We start from the raw sequence: 19920 nt of genomic DNA, 5'->3' as shown, positions 1-19920 counted from the left end.
GGGGGAACTACATGTGGGAGTGCGTTTCTCCTGTTCTAAGTCCGCGTAGTTACGTGTGAGACTTTTTGTCTTAGTGAGCTGCCAATGCGACAGCATAAAAAGGCCCCATGCTACCTTGAACTGAGGGGCAAACGGATCGAGGAGACCATCCAAATACTTCGGTAATTATCTAACATGTTCCATTGCTACGTTGGTCCGATAAATTGTGTGAACCAACATTGACACCTCCCTCCAAGTATAAAAATAGGAGCAATGTACTCCAATTGGTTCACGTGCCTGCTCTTCGTTTCACAATTAAGATGCAGTGCTAAATGCAAGTAATATCGCGACGCATTAGTATGCATAACACTACTATATAGCCGATACAGGGGCCGACATAGCGCCGCATCGAGCATGACAACGGACATGGGGAACTACGTGCAAGCACACTCGACGGAAACACCAGGAATGGTTTTCTCCACATGGTGAGGTATCAATTCAAAGAAACGAAGATATGGGGTAATTGGTCGCCCTATTAGATGACAGATACAGATAAGGGATTATTCATTCAGCGCTCGCGACACATCAAGCGCCTGGCCTTATTGCGATACGCAGACTTAAACCTCATGAACATTGACGACATCACCGTACTGGTTGAGTCCGATCTCCTTCTTCTTAATGGAAGCCTTGACAGGGTTCTTGGCGGCAAAGATCTCGTCTAGTTCCTCAAGCTGCAGGCAGAATTAGCGTTTGCACATATGCGTACATATCTTAGAAAACTTACAGTGCGGCCCTTGGTCTCGGGCAGGTACATCCAGATGATGAATGCCTGGACGGCATCCTGAACCGTAAAGATCACGTATGTAATCCAGCCAATCTGCTGCATGGATACTGGCCACGCAAACTGGTTGAGGAGACCAGCGGCGTTGACGGCCAGCGACGAGAAAGCCATACCCTTCGCGCGCATCTCGAAGGAAAGGACCTCGACCGGGTAAAGAGCCTGGAGAGGGGTAATACCAACGGAGTAGATGGACCCAAAGATGAAGATCATAGCAAGAGAAGCCTGAGAGGCAGCCTTGTTGGTACCCTGCCGGGCGGTTCCGTCAGGGTTGATACCGCCACCGGACTTGGCGAATTCTGAAGCCGCAATAGTCATGCCGAGCCAGACAACGCAGCAACCGGTGAATGAGAACAGAAGCAGCGGGCGACGACCGACGCGATCAACAAGGAAAGCACCGAAGATGGCGAATAGGAACTGCTGGCAGGAGTTGATGAGGGTGATGTTGGCCTGTTCAATGCTGTTGATGTAGCCAGCGGACTCTAGCACCGCGCCCAAGAAGTAGGAGAGCACAGCATTGCCAGCCCACTGTCCAAAGATGGATACAGCCAGGTTGCAGCAAAGACGGTAGACCGACGATCGGTTGCGGAACAGAGCGCGGTAGTCCCACCATCGCTTGTCGGCACCGTCCATGTTGAGTAGTTCTTCGTATTCGTGCATCTGGAGGGACACCCAGGCGCTTTCGGGGTTGCCATTTCCGTGGTACTTGGTGAGCATTTGCTTAGCTGCCTCCTTCTTGTTGTTGACATACAGCCACCTTGGCGATTCGGGGAGGAAGAAGACAAAGAGACAGATGAGTCCAGAGAAGAGGGCCTGAAGCCAGGTGATCAAGCGCCAGGAATAGTCTCCACCAGTGTTAAGGGCACCGCGGGCAGCGCCGGACGCAATGATGGCACCGGAGAACCAGAGGGTGTTGTACATGGCTCCAACCACTCCGCGGAATGCAGGGTGGTTGATCTCGACGACGTACATAGGTCCTGCAGCAGCAGCGATCGAGACACCGAAACCGAGCAAGAAACGACCGCCCATGAAGGCTTCAGCGGCGTGGGATGTACCCTGGATGATAGTACCGAGAATGATCAGGAGTGCACCGATCAACATGCCGACTCTTCGACCCCAGGTGTCGATGGCAGGACCGACGAAGGGAAGCGCGACGACACCTGCACGAATACAAGTCAGAAACCGTTATCAAAGCAGAGACATTTGTTATAAGTAGGATACCTACCTCCAATTTGGTACATGGAAGACACAATACCGGCCCAGATACCAGAGCTCTGAACGTTGTAATACTCCTTAAACCATTGATTCTGGAGCAGGTTGTTGATCAGGGAACCATCATAGCCGTTCATCGTGGAGCAAAAGAATCCAACGATCGAAAAGGAGTAGATCATGATTTGGGCTCCGGTCCACGCGCTCGGGGGCTCCTTGGTCATGGCCTCTGCGAAGGCCTCATTGCCCTTCACGACCTTGGTCTGGACCTGCTCCTACAGAGGCGTTAATGATTTGCTTTGTGGGCACGGTTGGCATAAGCAAGATTACCTTCTCGGGAGCGGTGCTGATGTCGACACCATTCTTCTCTTCCACAGACATGTTTGCGGTCGGTAGATCTGCCTCCTTATTCTACAATATAGAATGACTCGATCAAGAGGGATAACGAAACCCTCAGACTAACTGTGAGTAACAGGAGAAGAGAGCCTGTCGTAGACGGACAACTGATGGCACAAAATCTAAGAACCAGGCATGCGGTAAGCGCTTGCTCTTATACGAAAGGGTTGCCATGTAGCACCCATGGGGCAGACCCTTCCCAGGATCTTCCTCACGACATGCATGCAATGTCGCTGAGATGAACGTACAAGGGTAGCACCACCACTTTGATGGCTGCCACCCTACCCGCAAACCGCGTGGTCACACCCATGTCGGCCTGGCGAGAAAATTGGCTGACAGGGGCGATCGAGGGACTTGGCTGCCCGCGGCCAGAACGTCTCGCTTCGCCAAGGGCGTTGATCACTGGCCAACAATGGACCGGCGCATCGACACCAGGTTCCGACCGGGGGGCGTTTTTCGTGTCTCTCTTCAATGCAATCAGGAGTTAACTGCATGTGAAATGTTGGCAGGTATCGGAGTAGGCTCCAGGTTTGGCATTGACTCTGGTATTTTGTTACAGCTGGACCCAGCTAGTTGGAGTATTTCCCCGGATCTGCGGGTCGACCGCCTCCGCATTTTCCCCCAAAGGTCCACTGTGGAGTGACTAGAGGAGTCAAGGGCGGCGTTCAACGCTCATGATGGTGCCCGTAGGCTTTGCGGTGTCCGCACAACAAGAAACTTTCGGCCCTCATGGCCATGCGAGATGTTGGTCAGACGCGAAACAGCGTCCGGTGTGGCGCTCATGGAATCCAGCTCGCTTGATTCAGGTTCCTCCAGCGGGAGGGCGCGCCTGGGCTGTGGCCCCCATAGGAAGAAGCCAGACGGGTTCCGGCCCTCAGTTCCAGGCGGTCACGAGCGGCGCAATAGACCCTGGCACCGAACGTGCGGTCGGTTGGAGACGCGCTGGAGTAGGCGGTGCCCTTGCCTCGGGAACGACTTTTCTCTAGACAATGGGGAATGGCTCCTCCATTCATTGTCGCAATCAAGGCGATCATGCGTCTCGGAACAGCCCAACGAGGCCGGGCGCGAAGGCTAGAAAGGCGAAAGAGCGAAGCAAGAAGATCGTGAGGCTCTTGTGATAGGCCATCTGACACCATTCCAGCTCTCTGCGCTTGACCTGTTCCGTCCACGGGCATCGTCCCTCCGCCGTGAATCCTGCTGAACAGGGGATAGTCAGGGCAAGCCTATGAGACCCGAGAATTGGGGGATTACATGCATGCATTGGGATCGCAATTGAGTTATAAACGGGGCCTTTCACGATTAGCTCGATATCAGTTAGCTACATACAAACAGTGCACATGGACAACCTAGTCGGTCTACTTAGTAAGAGGACTATCAACAGAGCTTGGCCTGCGACTGGTGGACAAACACCCACGGGTAGGCTGCATGGAAAGCTGGCCGCACGCTTAACCCGGTACGTTATTATCAAAGTGACTCGTCCCACAGCCCAGTGAAACTCGTGAGCGACAGCAAAACGAACTAGGTCACCATCAGTAAACTGGTCGGATTCCACAGTTGCTGAGCGGGCCGGTCTCCATAGGTGAACCTTCTCTGCGTCAAACTAAACAGAGTGTAGCCGAGGCCATCCCATTGCACAGCGGCAGCCCCTGCCGCGTCCAGGCTTGGCGTTTCGCTTGCCTGCATCTACCACGACCTTACGGTTGACCTGGCCGAACCAATATATGAATCCCATGGTGCAGAGTTGACAGGAGACCGAGAAACAGCCTTACCTAGCTTGTTACTCGGGAATTCAGTCACGAAGATACCGCCTAGGCATGGTCCGATGTTCGTGCCAAGAAGGCCTTAGTTTTCATGGTATTACCGGAACTCAGAGTTTGTCACGCTCAATGACTACGCGTGAGCGCGACACAAATAGGAGAGGAAAGACAAAGTATAATCCGAGGTCAACGCCGCCCGTCACTGAATGTGTATGGACCTGGCAGGCCAGGTGATTTAGCCCGATGAGGCTCCCGTAAACTCCTTATCCCAGAAGTCTGGATCGTCCCGTCTTAACGATTGCATGGCACGTCAGCAATAGATGCACGGGTCAGGTCAACCAATGATAGGCCCATCTGAAAGACAGATCTCTCACTTTATGTATGCATACTCATGAGACGGCACGGCCAAGCCGATTCGCCAGACTTCAGGACGTCCTCGTTCTTCCGGCCGTCCCAGAATATGTAGGATATGTAGGTCTTTTGCTTGCTGAGAAGACCACACTGTGAATGGAAGTGACATGGGTATCATGCCGCTGCAGAGAATATCATGCACAGTCCCCCTAACAGCTGATTCTTGCCAAAATGAAATGCAGCAGGGCAATCTCGCGTGCTATCGATGCTCTCGTCTCTAGGTACAACTTGAACATGCACTATCAGGATGCAGCCAGAGAGATAAAGTTCAGGGCGACACACAGCATGTAAAGTCTGACACACTAAATTACCTGATGAAATCACGCGATCGTACTTCTCCCGTTTCCTTCTCAGTTTCGCGATTATGGTCCTGACCTATCGCGACCGAGCAGCAGGGACCCAGATCGGCCTTGTCCACAGATATTGGATCTTTGCTATTACCCATCCATATCATCGATACGTTGAACGACTGCCTGCCGGGAACAAATAAGTCAGAGAATCCAGTTCGTTTTTTTCTTAGCCTTCGATTGGACGCAAACTCATCTGTGAGAATAGCTGTCCCTTCTTAACCGTCTTTCTTTGCTCCTCCGGCGCTCTTGAGACTTCCTGCGTCTAAATATACATAGGCACGCGAGTGGTTGCGGTTTAGACGTTCCCTTCCCTGCATAACTCACTCGTTTGACTGGCATATGCTCAGATTACTCGTGCGTGCTGCCTTTAATCCTGCGAGGCTCGGTACCGAAATTAAACACACTTGAGCTGAATAGCTGGGGTCGTCTTCTAGATGGAGAAAGTGGTCGTGCTCCCGAGATTGGCTGTTGGTGTCCTAGCACAGCCACTGAGACCACTTACCCGACTAGCCAGTATCTAAAGGTACGCTGCAACAGTAGTTCGCCGCCTCCTAGGGCAAGGTATCAATTTAATATCTCTCGCTGCATGTGGTAGGGCAGCCACTCGGAGATACGGAGGTGAGACCACCTTATTGAACCGGCCCGGTTTTCGTTGAGATACAGGGGCTTCCCGGTGGCCTTTCAATGTATTGTGCGTCTCGAATGTACGGAAGCTGAGTGCATATGTATATAGAGAGAGCGTTGCTAGAGCTCATGTTTCTCCCGAAGCACCCGAGAGCCGATATGAATGTTCAATAAACCCTTTTCTTGTACTCACCAATAATGCGCACGCAAACTGGTGGTTGGAATGGTTCAGACCGTATACAGTGATATCGAAGCCAAACTGTTTCAGTTCGACTCGTCCTTCTGGGAGACGAAACCTTCAACTGTTGGCTTTGTTCTTCTGACCAGGAATAGGAGAAGAGACAAAATATGACCCCTGATACGAGAGATTCTTGACAAAATCCGGCCCTAATCGGAGGCCGAGCATTACAGCCTGAATTTTAGTGAGAACTTGCAAGTTTTCAGTGACGAAACTTTGGCAGGGAACTTGACAATGGGTTAAGACGTTCCCTTGTTGTATTAATCTGACTCTGGCAGTAACTTGATTCAACAATAACCCATAGCTTATGCCATCTACGTTAGAACATCTGCCGCCTCCCTTCAAACAGTACTCCAGCAAGCCGGCGCTTTGCTCAGTTGTCCGAAGACGAGACCGTTCTCCCGGGAGACATATTTTTGGCATTTACTTTCCTTTGATCTCTCACAAATCCAGAGATCCTCACTGTTGCAGAGTTTCGGAAATCCGGCTTGCAGAGCCTTTGCTACGACATCCGAGCAGGCGTCTCATACGAGTAAGCGAGGCTAGCAGCAACTATCCCGAATACTGAAGCAATGGAGCGTCCTCTTCGATATACCCTTCAGCCGCCTCTAGACATTCCTGCTTCTTGTATGCGCCCATGTCTGGCCAGCAATGATCTTTCCAGATGCCCTTGACAACGAGCAGGACATCCTGTTCCTCCTCCATCACGACTGCCTGGGTCTCTACTACGACACTCTCCGTGGTCGGTGCGAAGTTCAATGACCGAAACTGGCCCTTCAGAAGCTCAAAAGAGTCCTCTACTGCCCAGGCGGGATTCGATCTCCAGGCTTCATCCTCAGATACCTCCGCTTCCCCCGCAAGAGGCTCGCGAGAGGGGTTTGCATGGATATAACTCGGGCAGTGGATCCAGTAGACGACGCCGAGCTCGGTATCCAAGAGGAAACAGTACCCGCCGTGCGGCGACGAGCAGAGACCAACCACATGCGACAGGGTATGGCCCCAAGTGTCGGCGCCGTCTGTGTGCATTTATGTACGCTCGACTTCGCCTCTGCGCAGCGCCTCTACGAGGATGTCTGTCTGGTAGTCCACGAAGCGTGCACCTGGCGCTGCTTCGGGCTGCGCATCGTCATATTGGTCACGGAATAGGGCAGATGGCGTAGCAGATCGAGTACCTCCGGAGTCTTGCCCAAGGGACCGAAGTCCTCCGCGTTGATGCTCGGCCAGCCGGAGGCCGGTGATTGCAAGACTTCGGACTCGGAAAGATACATTCCCATGAGAAACTCGTAATAGTCATTGGCGGCCGCGATGGTGCGGTCGCGCGAGTAGCTAATCTCATGTAGTTTCGGCATGATGACAGCGTGCGGAGTTGGATAAAGTCCTAATGTCGTTGACGGTTTCTCAGCGAAGAGGGTGCGATGTGTGGAGGTTGCGACCTAGTCAATAAAATGGACTTGGCCCGTCAAGAGAACTGGTTTCTGCTCTAAAAATGGTCGTCCCTTATCTCGATGCCGCAAATCTACGTCATTATTTCTAGAAGCGTACGCGCCCTTCTCGTTATAGCCATGTGATAAGTTGTGGTAAGGCATTGCAACCCACAGTCATCGGTCGATAAAGTGGCTAAGCACCCTGGGAAAGGCACGGAGCATCCACAGGATTGAGCTTCCCTAATTGAGAATGTAGGGAGCCTTGAATGGTTTCTATAGCTCCCTATCAAGTTCCGCATAGGGGTTGACCAACTTGCTTCACGTCGCGTCGAGTTTCATTGAGAGTATCACTTGGTCTTCTCCTAGTACGTACACGGTGAATTGGCCACATCTCGCAAGCGTAATAGAGAAATCAGAAGTCTGAGCTCGACGCAGTAATTTGGCTTGAATGTGTATGTTTAGCGCGCTCAATTATATACAGCTCTCGATTGTAGTCGTTGCCAGCTCAAGACACTTGAGCCTACACCCGATTGCGGTACACCATACCTTGTTGCACGGTGGAATCCAGGCCATCTTGAATGATGCTTATCACATCGCAATTACAACGCGCTCGTCACAGTGTACCTCGCCCGCGACGGCAACGAACGGGATTTTGGATGATGAAACTGTGGCGCTACAAATCACATCTTCTTGCAATAGAATTTCAGATACTTATGGTAATAGAGTCGTATCCGATGATGATGGTTCACCGGTGCTCTTTCTCACTTGCATTTCCATACACTGCAAGCTGACTAGTCCAACAATATTCATAAGGACAACCATGCCACCAACTCCGTCCATCTCGTCCGCCCTGTAAAGAGCGATTAAGTACACCGGCGACTTACAAGCCGGGCGGGGCAGGCGCGGTCTAAAGCGAGTGGGAATCCCTTTCAGCCAGCCAAATTCTATGCGAGCGTTGTTTAGGTATCGTGTAAGACGAAGCCTCCCTTTGTAAACTCCACGAACTCCAGTAAAACGACATGCAATGTGATTGCATCAAGCACAAGTGCTACAAGTCTAGTTCCACGCCTTGCTCAATGGGCTAGCGATCTTGGGTGCGAATTGCAAACTCTTGCGGCGGGCAGCCATCAGGCGCATCATGACATTCTGATCCTTCTGCGGGCTCAGCACGCCGCTGCCTAGGTCGGCATAAATGCTCGGCTTCGGCGGTGCAGTACGTGTGAGCATCTGCTGCTGCTCTGGCGTATTGTCCTGAGACCAGTCTGCGGATGGTGTCTCAGGCGTGACATCCATCTCCGTGACATAGCGGTGGATGGCCTCGGGGGCAGGAGTCTTCGGGACGGGCGTAAGCATACTTCCGTCCCACTGGTCCTCGTCCGCATACCCCATCTCCTCATCATCGTCAGGATTGGATGGAGAGCGCACCCAGGCAGTACTGTCCCTTCGGCTGACATGGTTGTTAGGCACGGTCTGACAATCGCGAGCTGGAGCAGCTGTCTGCTTCATCGGGGTCACGAGCGTGCCGTTCATGTTGGCGAGGGCCCTGGGCTCCATGCTCTTGCGACGACGAGCGCCTCCACGAGGGACGAGCGATGTGTCAATGTAGTACTGCGCTTCATCAAGCCACTCATTCTCGCGTTCACAGCTGTTCAGTGTCAGCTTTTCAATGGTCAATCGAATGTGGCGATAAATGTACTCACTCTAAAACCCAGCCCACACCTACACACTGGACTACGCCGCCAGTCTCCCGTACCTTTTCCATGGTTCTCTTGCCGCCGTCCTTGTAGACCACGTGGGTGATGCCGACTTTTGCAGTGGAGAGATCGCCATTTGCGGGCGTGGTTGGATTCCAGGTCCAGCTCTTGACACAGCGAGCACCCATCTGGGAAAGGAGCTCGACAAAGACGGGGCTGGCATCTGCACCCTCGCTAGTGTGGACATCAACAAAGACAACAGCACCTCGAAGCAGAGATGGGTTTACATCCCGCCGAGGCGTGCGGGCGGGAGTGCCGATTGAGGACCAAATGTCCGACTTTGCTGGCGTCACAGGAGGCTGATACTGCTCGTCCTCTTCCATGATGGTCTTGGATGACTCCTTTTCGGGAGAGTAAGAGATGACGGTCGCGTTTCTAGAAGGGCCGGCAGGTCGTTTCATGGGCACGCGAGAAACGCTTGCACTTCTCTTCTTCAAGGTCATGGGAGTAGAGTCATCGGCAGGCTTCAGGGGGACCTTTGTTGTTGTGTTGAATGTACGCATTGTCGAGGGTCGCATGGGAGTAACAGGGGGGACGGCAGGCTGCCCAGCAGGGCCGAGCAGGGCCGGATCAATGGGCATGGCATTTTCGTCACCGTACTCCTGGCTGGCCTCGGAGATGGAGTCATCATGAGCTTGAACCTCGAAGACAGCTTCCGCTTGGTTGGGCTCCAGAAGCGACATCTCGTCTGCCTCAGCAGCAAGCTCAACATCCTCGCTGGTGATGGGTACGTCGTCAAATACTGGGTCCTCATAGTTTGCAGCGAGGTCTGCCTCAAGGGCAGCCATCATTTCAGCCTCGGCATCAGCCTCCAGGTCAAGCTCCATCTCAGCACGGATCTTCATCTCATCTTCGAAAAAGGTGCCTTTAGAGGGCGACCGATCAGCCGTCGCAGGGATGTCATTCTCAAGGAGAGAATACTCCTCCGCATCTGCGGTCATAGCCTCATCACCTTCGGTCTTTGATGGACTACTTGCCCGCCAATCGCCGAGTTGTCTTGCGAGGGGTGTGAAACCTAACTTGGGTCCACGCGAGACGGATCTGATGGCACGGCCGGCATTCTTAATTGCGCTTGAGGGTAGCGCATTTCGGGATGTCCTGGAAGATCCTGGTGTTGGTGTAGCTGGAACACCCGAGAAGCTCAGGGTGGTATCTTCCCGGAATTTGGGCACGGACTTGCCACTCAACGCCAACTCATCCTCTGAGTCGTAGATATCTTGCGGAACAAGATCCTTCTGGCGTAGACCAAACATGGGGTTCGCTGCTTGGACGGCGGGTTGAGGAGTGTGCTTGGTAGGAGGGCTTGAAGGCATCGGTTCTTCTGCAGACGCACCATCAACTTCCATAGGGTCTCCGTGCGCAGCTTCCACGGCTACGGGCTCTGGCGCAGACACAGCCTCGTCAACCTCAACTGGCTGCAGCTGCTCGGTTGACAAAGCTTTTGTCGGCGAGGGCTTGTCCTGGAGAGCTGGGTCCGCGTGACGAGGGAGCACAGCTGACAAACGTCCTGGAAACTCCAACTGTGCAGGCGACTCCAGGTCCTCATCATCACTTTGTGACATTTCAATGTCATTGTCGCAGTTTTCGTCCGCCACTGGCTCTGCCAGAGGCTCTGGATCTTGCTCGGGGGCGATGGGCTGGAACGCTGCTGGCTCTGCCTCCGCGGGCGTCTTAGCGTGCTCCTCGCTAGTCGAGGTCTCCTTCTCTGACGATCGAGAGACCGAACCAAGAACCTTGAACGGAGACATCGGGCGCTTTGCCGGGGATTGCAGGAATGACAGTTTCGAGGGTGATCGAGGTTGTTCCGAATTGTGTGATGATGATGGCGCCTGTAGTGCCATGATGGGTACCTGAGGTCGCTTTGCAGGTGACTGCAGTATGGAGGCCTTGAGCGGGTTCTGGGTTGCCTCGGACTCGCTCTTCTTGGATGAGAAGAGCAATGTGGGGACACCCTCGGCCCTCTTTGCTGGGGACTTCAAGGAGTCCTTGAAGGGGCTCGGGGGTGGCCTTCGGACGGGGCTTCCAAAGATGGAGGACCCAGCCAGCTCATCGGCCTGGTCATCGTGGTCGGCGAAGTCGTCAGCGGTATCGTGAACCACGGGGGCGCTGGCTTCCAGCTTCCTCGGGTTGGGGGGCTTCACAGGGCTCTTCATCAAGGGCTTGTACGGCGTCATCTCATACGTGGCCAGTTCATCGTCCGAGTTGCTAGCTCGAGAGAGCGGGCGGTTCTGGCCGTCCTTCTTGGGGCTCAGGGGCGTGGGCTTGTCCTTCTTGTCGGCAGTGGGAGCCGTCCTTGCGCTGGCACGGGTGGCTCGGGCGGCGGTGGCAGTCTTGCGGACGGGTTTGGCGCGCAGGCCCGTGGCCGGCTCTGTCTTGGCCTTTGCCTTGGTGTTAGCAGGCGGGACCATGTTCTCTTTCTCTGGTTCCTGGAAAGTCACCGATTTCTTAACGGCACCAATCCTAGATGCAGGTCTGGAGACGGCAGATCTCAGGCCGGGAGTGGGCTCCGTGGTGGCCTCTGTGCAGATGACGCCGGGCTGTTTGGCGGCGCCCGAGGCAGCGCGGCCGCGAGCCGTCTTCTTGACGGGCACGGGGGCGGCGGCTGCCTTGTCCTCATCGGTCTGTGTCTTTTTGGCGCGGGTGCGCGTGGGCTTGGAGGGCTCCGGCTTGGGCGGCTCCTCTGCGGTCTTCTTTGCCCGTCCGCGGGTGGGCTTCGGTGCGGACGCCGCAGTCTCAGCGGGGGCAGCGGGCTGCGGCTCGGGCTCGACCACCTTTCTGGGCCGGCCTCTGCCCCGGGTGGGCTTGACGGCCTCTGCGGCGGGTGGTGCAGCAGGCTTGTGGGATTCCTCATCGGTCTCGTGGTCGTTCTCGGTGTCGTCGGGCCTGGTCTTGCGTTTCATGGAGGCGGCGGTGCGGGTGGTGGTGGCGACGGCGGCCTTGGTGGTCCTCGCGGCGGAGGCGATGGTGCTGGTGGTGGCCGAGCTGGTGCCGGCCTTCGCAGCAGCCCTCGCGCGGGTCATGCGCTTCGGGGGCGTTTCGACGTCCATGGTGTGGGTGGTCGGCAAGAGGCTGTCGTGGATGTCGACAGGAGGGCTTACCGTGTTTCGTGGCGGGCAGAGTGCGACATGGATGTCGGCGTGGAAGACGGCCAAAAGGGACGGGCTTTTGCTGGGATGGGGATAGGGATGGGGATGGCCATGAAAATAAATTGAGTCCGTGTTTACACTGCTCCACCACGCGTGTGAGGCGTGACCCTAGCCGGCCGTCTTGGCGGGGCGCTGTTAACCCGGCAACCACCTGTCAAGTTGGGCCCCACACCACAGTATTGGACCCCCGATTGCCCGACCGAGCCTCCTGACGTGACGACGGCAAGACGACAAGGCGTTGGCAGCCAATGATTTTACACAAAGTTGACGCGGAAACAAGCTTTGCAACCACTTGGCTCGCAGAGAGATCCAATCTTCTCGCAAATGATGCGCGGTAACATTTGAAGACTGCAGCCTGGTAGTTGGCAGCATCTGTCTGCCCGTGCATTCCATCACGGTAGGTGCTCCTCCCACATCGACCTCAACGTACTACAGTATCTCGTTATCGATCGCTCCCGACCACGTGACAGTGTTGGCATACTGGGCTTATTCGTGCCTGTTCTTGGACAGTGAACGATAATGCTATAATTAAATTGTGTTGCAAGTGCATTCATTCTTGGACATCTAGGCATTATGGCTGCTTCCATCTGCCAGGATCTGTTGGAGAGACAGAGATGGGCCAGTTGCTGCCGAGTTCCTTTTCAGAAGCCCATGGTTCATTTCCGTGCAGCATACTAACTTACGTTGGCCTGGGCCACGGCGCAACACGACAGCTCGAGGAGGGAGCATATCGCAGAGCATCAGGACTACCCGGGTAGACAAGTCAGGAACATCCCAGGGCAGCTATTGTTTGCTCAAGCTGCAGGTAAACCTGCAATAGCTAGCATAGGATCTGTAATCGGATCCTTCGCTCGCTCCGTGCAAACTGGCGCCATCGTCTGGTGTCATGTCAGGAATGATTGCAGTGTTACTCGTAGCTATCTCTAGAGTTCTGGATATGTCAACATCTACATGCAGTAAAATTACAAACCCCATCTTCCCCGAGTTGGGCTACGGCGAGGCGACTAGTGCTTGGTCCCAATACGCCCAGGCCGGGCAAGCTTTATCTGGAATGAAGCTAGCTCACTTTAGAGTTGTGCTACGGGTGACTGGCTTTGAGGACATCCAGGACCACCGCTGCTGGGCTTTTCGGCAGTCGCTCGACGGCAGGACAGTGCCGTTTCTCAACGGCTCGTGGTCTCGTCTTCATGGCTGAGACCTGAGGCCCTTTTCATGTACGTGATGGCCTGCTGAAGACACAGCATGCAAGACGCGCCGCGTGCAAAAAGAAGCGTGCAGCCAGCCACTGGCCCAACTGGCCCCGTGCCAGATGTCATATGCCAAGTGCGGGAGATCGAACTGAGAGAAGCGAATTTCAAAGGACCCATGGTCCATGAAGTTGGAGCGCCCGCAAGTCGGTCCAATGAGCGCGGTCTGGTCTGACGTAACCCCACCTCGTGCTGTACTATGGGACTGGCTGTGTTCACTGGGGGGGGAAGGGGGGCATTTGAGCATTCCTCCCCGACGCATCTCCACCAAGTTAACCTACAGCTGCAGCAAAACAACTCCGAGGGAGGAAAAAAACTACTAGGCCTGCTAGGTAGCTAGGAACCCTTGCTGTTCCGATGCCCGAGTTGCCCGCCACCCGCGCAGCTTGCCCAGTCAGTCCCTCACCCCGACGCAGTGGGCTGATGACCTGGAGCGGCAACTAGCAATCTTGCCCGCATGCCATAACTCACTAGAGAGAGAAAAACCTTACAGGATCATACATACATACCTGGCTCTGGTTTGCTTGTTGATTGATAAGATCAGTCAGCCCCCCCGGGAATTCGCAACTCGACCAGAAGCAACTCTTTCCTGCCTTCTCTGCATTTGCTTGCCGGGTACGGTAGTAGAATGTCGACTTGACCCGACTCACAGCGGCGACTCCGAGCGCAGCCGATCATCGCCTTCCCCAGTCCATCGACCAGCGTCCATCGTCCATCGACACTCCGATTGCGCGATCCCATCGGCAGACGCACCTCGCCTGCATTCTACTCCTCTCAACACTGCTCGACTGGTCGCATCGTCTCATGACCCTTTCTGTGTCGCTTCAGTCTGGGTCATTGGATTGCTGGGAGGGGTATTATCGTCGCAAGGACCAGCGGCTACGTCCTTTCGCCTACTAGATTTTCTTAGACAACATCGCCACCCAGTCTCTCATCATGGCGCTTTCCAAATCCCAACGCATCAGCATCATGGTTGCTATAAGCACCGTCTTCTTCCTGGTCGAATTGATCTCGGGGCTTATGGTCAAATCCCTGGCGCTGACTGCCGATGCCTTTCACATGTTAAACGACATCATCTCCTTGCTCGTCGGTCTCTGGGCGGTTAGAATCTCCAAGAGACAGAGCACCGACAAGTTCTCCTATGGCGTACGCTCTGCCCCTTCCTACTACCGCTTTGGCCTTGTTTGCTAACATATGTCCCAGTGGGTTCGAGCTGAAATCCTCGGCGGCTTCTTCAACGCCGTGTTTCTCATCGCCCTATGCGTCTCCATTATCATTGAGTCCATTACCCGCTTCTTCGACCCGCCCGAGATCTCCAACCCTCAGCTCATCCTCATCGTCGGCTGCTGTGGCCTGGCATCCAACTTGGTAGGATTCGTCGTGCTGGGCCACGGTGGGCATGATCACGGCCACTCCCATGACGACGGCGAACATGGTCATGACCACGCCCACGACCATAATGAGGCTGCTATTGCGGAGGAAGGTAGAGCCAGCTCCAACACTGGGGGAATGGACGACGAGAGCGGCCCGGCTACAGATATATTCCCCGAAGTGGCTTTGGCGCGGGCAAATGCTGGAGGCAGCTCACCCGAGACTGTCCGCCGCATCCAGTTCAACAGCTCCGATGGCGGCCATAAGTCGGAACGGAGCGCCAGCCGATCAACAAGGGGCCGTGAGCGACGTCGCGCGGGCAGCCTTAAGCATAGCCGCCTGCAAAGCATCGAGGACCACAGCTTCCACCCTGCTAGTTTCAGACAGAACATCATCGATCAGAGCAGGTCCAACGCCGAGGAGTCTGACGAGAGCTCGACCGAGGGCGACACATCTGTGGATGAGAATAGTTCCCTACTTCACCATGGCAACGGCGTCAACAACAACGGTGCTATCGCCCACGGCGCTTCGCACCGGACCAGGCGCGGCTCGGGTGTGCATAAGGAGCACCACCACAACAAACCCCGGACTTCCACTGGTTCTGGAGGACACGGCCACAACCATGCGGACATGGGCATGAATGCCATGATCCTACACGTCCTGGGAGATGCGCTTGGCAACGTCGGCGTCATCATCACCGCTTTGATCATCTGGCTTACTGACTTACCCGGCAAATACTACACCGATCCCGCTGTTTCCTTGTTCATCACGGCTATCATTCTGCACACAGCTCTGCCGCTCACACGAGCGACTGCCAAGGTACTACTTCAGGCAACTCCAGACAACATCAACATTCGAGAGATCAAAGAGGATATTCAAGCACTAGACGGCGTGATCAGTTGTCACCATGTCCATGTGTGGCGGCTATCCGACACCAAGATCGTGGCTTCTATGCACGTTCAGGTTTCTTTCCCCAGCACGCAAGAGGGGGGCGAGAAGTACATGGCGCTCGCCAAGCAGGCCAGGAAGTGCCTGCATGCCTATGGGATCCACAGCGCAACTATCCAGCCAGAGTTCTGCGTCGACGAGAGATGCAACCACGACGATGCCTCGTTGCAGTTGGATGGACAATCCGCGCCAATCTGCGGCAACGGGACGAACTGCCTCCTTGACTGCACCGACGACTGCGAGGAGCAGGGGTGCTGCTCGGTCCCGGGTTCCGCCAACGGTGACGGTTCTAGGCGTTCTAGTCACTCGGCCCACAACCATGACCACGACCATGATCACGGCAACGACCACGGTCATCACTAATATAATCGTTCCTTCGTTCATACATCTGTATTTTCACGGACCTCTATCAGCGTCTTCAGATGAAGCGCTGTAGCACGAGATCCACCACTTCCCATCCAATAGGCGTTTGGAGAGTAGAGTTTGGCGGGCATTGCATTGGGCGGCTATCTCATTTGTTCTTCGTCGAGACGTCTACGTGTAGAGGGAGGACGGGGGCGCATCTTGCTTCGGAGTGTAAAAGCTAGAGCGGGCACGTTGTACTCTTATAGTGATGGATGGTAGCGAGTCAGTTGAAATTCAACAGTAGCGTTCCCCCTGTCAATTCGGTCTTCGATGTTACTCTAAAGGTCTTGAGATCTTGTCTAGATTGGCCGATTTGGTCGACTAATAGGTTTGACACCTTGCGTCGCATCGCTATATACTCTGTGATCCCCCCTCTCAATGATAACTACCCCTGAAACCGCAACTACCTGATTAGTTGGCGTGTCGCCACGTATAGAAACCCCCAAAGCCAGTCGCTTGATGCGCTTTCGAAACAAAAAGATTCCCCGGTACACGTTCGGGCCCAGACTTCGGGAAGTTGGCTCGACCTATCCCTCCTGCTATCGATGGGGCAGAGTCCTCCTATGTCATCAAATCAAGTCACTGAGGTGGTTGCCGGGGATTGCTTTCAGCTGACAAACGAACAGCTACCACAGGCACGAGAAGCGTACAGTGAGTGCATCGATGGGATATCACGAGACGAGAACGCCAATCGGCAGTAGATAACACAAGATCCTCAATTGAGACGTTGCCAAATGATCCCTCCCTACGCCAAGCTAATGCCATTTTAACCCAAAGCCAAACTGGTGGTGGTATCTCATTAAAATCCGAAACATTTCCCGCCCGTCCTCCTTTTTACATCGCAAGCACCAAGAATGCCACGGCCAGCAGGCACGACAAGAGAAGATCCGGCCGGGCCCCGGTCGGCATCGCACCACTGTCGGCGGTAGCGGCAAGCGCCAGGAACGGCTGCGGTTCGAAAGACGACACGGCCCTGCTGTCGACGGTGCCGTTCCAGCAGTACTGCTTGAAGCAGTCCTGGCAGGCCGAGGGGATGTCGGTGCCCGTCTTGATCAGGCTGCGCTGGATCACGGCGCAGGCGGCGCAGGTCCTCCAGTTCTCGTTCCCGGACAGCGTCCCGTTGCCCATGGTGCCGGCGTTGAAGCCGTTCTGGATGATGTTGTTGCGCTCGCTGTCCGTGTAGCTCGGGTCGAACGTGGACACGTTGCTCATGGCCGTGTAGGGGGTGTTGGGGACGTAGACGATCAGGGGCGGGATGTGGGATCCCGAGGTGAAGTTGTTCACATCGCACCCGAAAAAGGTCGGCTTCCTGTTCAGCCCGAGGTTGATGAACGTCTCGGCGTCCGGCACGGCCGGGAACTGGGTCCCGTTCGAGATCTTCTCCAAGCTGCGCTCCCAGGTAGCCCGCAGGGCCGTGCCGTTGGGCCAGTTGTATGTCGTGTCCGCGGAGGAGTCGACAGAGAAGATGACATCTACTGCACGCTCAGGCTGGATGAGGGGGTGCAGAGGGATGTTCTGCAGATCCTCTCCGCCATCCACCAACGTGAGCCTCGTCTCCGCAGCGTTGTAGTTGGTGTCGGCATTGTACCCGAAGAAGGGGTTAGGCGAGTAGTCCGCGATATCGTCATTGGCACTGCCGAGATCCTTCAGGACATCCTGGATCACGGTCTGCAGGAATTCCGGAATGCCAGATGATGACAGGTTCTGCAGGATGAACTGGTTGAACAGCGAGCTGCTCGTGCCCATGACGAAACCGTACTGATCGAAGCCCCTGTAGCACTGCGCGTTGTCCGGGAGGCTGCCCTTGGAGAAGTTGGAGCCCAGATACTCCAGCGGTGCGAAGCCGAATACAGTCGGGTCAAAGGAACCCATCTCCCAGGGGTTGAATTCGTAGACAGTCGCATTCAACGAGACGATGGTGGTATCAGGCTGGCGTCCATCAGCCACGAGAATAGGCATGGGCTGATTTGCGTCCTTGAAGTCCTGGGTCTGGGCTATGGACGAGAATGTGAAGGCTGGGCCACCGTCCGTCGCATTTATCAGCTGGTATGACAGAGCCCGGCCCCAGTAGTCAGTGATCGAGGTATCGAAACCCATGCTGCCCTTGCGCTCAACGTCATCGGCGATGGTGTTCCAGTAGTCTGCCGTGTTCAGGATGGAAATGCCGCTCTCCTCGGGTCCCTGGAAGATGGACCTGTCGAACGCCCAAAGCGAGGAGCTCGGGCTGCCATCCCGGAGCTGCACCACGGTCGAGAAGTTATTGGCGTATATCGAACCCACAAGCCACCCGCCACCCGAGAGTCCGGCCAGGTAGGTGCTTGACTGCAGCAAGCCTCCGATACCGTGAGCATCCGACGACCCGGGAACCCGACTGTCGGCAGCTGCGACAAAGCCGGCCCCATTCATCAGAGCACGGTACCCACCCCCGGACACAGCGATGCCGACATTTGGAATGTTGGTCAGGTTGCTTTTGTGAGAGTCGATGTACGACTGGGCGTCGAACCCTGCAATATTGGATGCGCTCAGAAACTCAGCCAGTGGCGACAGGGTATTTTGCCTCCGGATCTTGAGCCAGTCCGACTCCTGCGACGACACCGTCGCGGCGTTGCGGATGGACGGGCGCGTCGAAGGGCAGTCAACGGTGCCAGGCGCATACCCCTTGGTCGGGGAGTTGGCAAAGGCCCTGCGTCCGGCGCTCACGGCAGCATGCTCCAGTGCTGCTGCGCTGGCATCCGGTGCGGCGAGGGCCAGTGAGGTTAATACCGAAAATAGGGATGTGGAAAGTGAGAGATGCATCGCCAGGGATTCCGTGTCGAACGTAGCCGACACAAGGTTTCGAGCGGGCGGGATCGTAATTGAGGCAGGTGGAAAGTTCAGGACAGACAGCAGGCAGGCTCTCTGTTCTTTATTTTGACAGAGGTTCCAGCTCTTGCGTCACAGTCGCACAGCCAGGAGCCGGATCCCGGCTTGGTCAATGGCAGATCGGATCGTTCGGCCAACGCGCGCAAACTTGGGTGTCGAAAACTGGAGTTGACAACACGAAGGGGCCAAACCTAATTTCAGTACTAAACAGCCAAGAACCAAAAGCATGGGATCTGCGAATTACAGCGCCTGGGCTTCTTATACAGTTCAAAAAAGAGTTTCCCTGCCTTGGACAACCGTCAAACCGTACAGCCGTATTTCCTAAGCCCACGTAAGATCCCAAGATGGTTGCGCCGCTCGTGCACCTCAAGTGAACGTCAGCGAATGATGCAAAGTCGAGTCCGTTGGTGGTGGCTACGCCCTGCTTCTCAGCCCGGACTAGCAAGGATGGGAGCCCTGTAGGCTCCCTGTTCCGTGCCTGCAGTAGGTCCCATCGCCAGCTTCCCGGGGCTATTCCTGGCCGCAGATCGGGCACTAACTACGGGCTGGCGGCCGCATGGAAACCCCGAGGGACCAACAGGGCTGTGTTCGTCGCGTGCCGGCCCCTATGTACTGTACTGTAGCTATACTGTAGCTGGAGTTTGATGTCTGATTCAACTAGCTCCAGAACGGCACCGGCACTCGACATAGCCTATTCCAAATGCTCGAGCACGGATGCGTGAAACGGTTGCTGTGTCCATAAGTAGGCTAGGTATGGCGTGTAATCTGCCCAAGTACCACGGTATATGTAAAACGGCCTCCAACGCCCAGCCGGGTTCCAGCATCAGTGCATGTAACCCCGCGGCTGAGATGACGTCGTTTTAGGCAAGCCTCGCAAAAGTTGGAGACAGTTTGAGTATGGATGCATGCGCAGTTCACGAGCATCGAATACATAAGACTACAGAGCAGAGTCAAGAAGAGA

General features: G+C 55.1%; 6 protein-coding genes across 6 annotated transcripts; 1 reads left to right on the top strand and 5 right to left on the bottom strand.

Annotated features, from left to right (window-relative positions):
• Positions 1–596: 596 nt before the first annotated feature.
• Positions 597–2407, bottom strand: JN550_001665 (uncharacterized protein; the record flags this gene model as incomplete). The annotated part of the gene is made up of 4 exons (XM_049312874.1): positions 597–710; positions 764–1977; positions 2043–2301; positions 2357–2407. The coding sequence occupies 4 exons, from the start codon at positions 2405–2407 to the stop codon at positions 597–599; spliced, it is 1638 nt and encodes a 545-aa protein (XP_049176516.1).
• Positions 2408–6354: 3947 nt separating this feature from the next.
• Positions 6355–6828, bottom strand: JN550_001664 (uncharacterized protein; the record flags this gene model as incomplete). Its single annotated transcript, XM_049312873.1, has 1 exon — positions 6355–6828. The coding sequence occupies one exon, from the start codon at positions 6826–6828 to the stop codon at positions 6355–6357; it is 474 nt and encodes a 157-aa protein (XP_049176515.1).
• A 35-nt stretch (positions 6829–6863) lies between these two features.
• JN550_001663 (uncharacterized protein) lies at positions 6864–7151 on the bottom strand (the record flags this gene model as incomplete). The annotated part of the gene is made up of 1 exon (XM_049312872.1): positions 6864–7151. One exon carries the CDS (start codon positions 7149–7151, stop codon positions 6864–6866), a length of 288 nt encoding a protein of 95 aa, XP_049176514.1.
• Positions 7152–8282: 1131 nt separating this feature from the next.
• On the bottom strand, positions 8283–11880 carry JN550_001662 (uncharacterized protein; the record flags this gene model as incomplete). The annotated part of the gene is made up of 2 exons (XM_049312871.1): positions 8283–8871; positions 8927–11880. The coding sequence occupies 2 exons, from the start codon at positions 11878–11880 to the stop codon at positions 8283–8285; spliced, it is 3543 nt and encodes a 1180-aa protein (XP_049176513.1).
• A 2429-nt stretch (positions 11881–14309) lies between these two features.
• Positions 14310–16055, top strand: JN550_001661 (uncharacterized protein; the record flags this gene model as incomplete). The annotated part of the gene is made up of 2 exons (XM_049312869.1): positions 14310–14519; positions 14577–16055. The coding sequence occupies 2 exons, from the start codon at positions 14310–14312 to the stop codon at positions 16053–16055; spliced, it is 1689 nt and encodes a 562-aa protein (XP_049176512.1).
• An 876-nt stretch (positions 16056–16931) lies between these two features.
• On the bottom strand, positions 16932–18893 carry JN550_001660 (uncharacterized protein; the record flags this gene model as incomplete). The annotated part of the gene is made up of 1 exon (XM_049312868.1): positions 16932–18893. One exon carries the CDS (start codon positions 18891–18893, stop codon positions 16932–16934), a length of 1962 nt encoding a protein of 653 aa, XP_049176511.1.
• Between the last annotated feature and the right edge of the window lie 1027 nt (positions 18894–19920).

This window comes from Neoarthrinium moseri, assembly GCF_022829205.1.
Source record: "Neoarthrinium moseri strain CBS 164.80 chromosome Unknown scaffold3_Wmoseri_CBS_16480, whole genome shotgun sequence".
Classification (NCBI taxonomy): Eukaryota; Fungi; Ascomycota; class Sordariomycetes; order Amphisphaeriales; family Apiosporaceae; genus Neoarthrinium; species Neoarthrinium moseri.
Note: the sequence above shows the minus strand (reverse complement) of the source record. Positions and strands in the feature narration are given on the sequence as shown.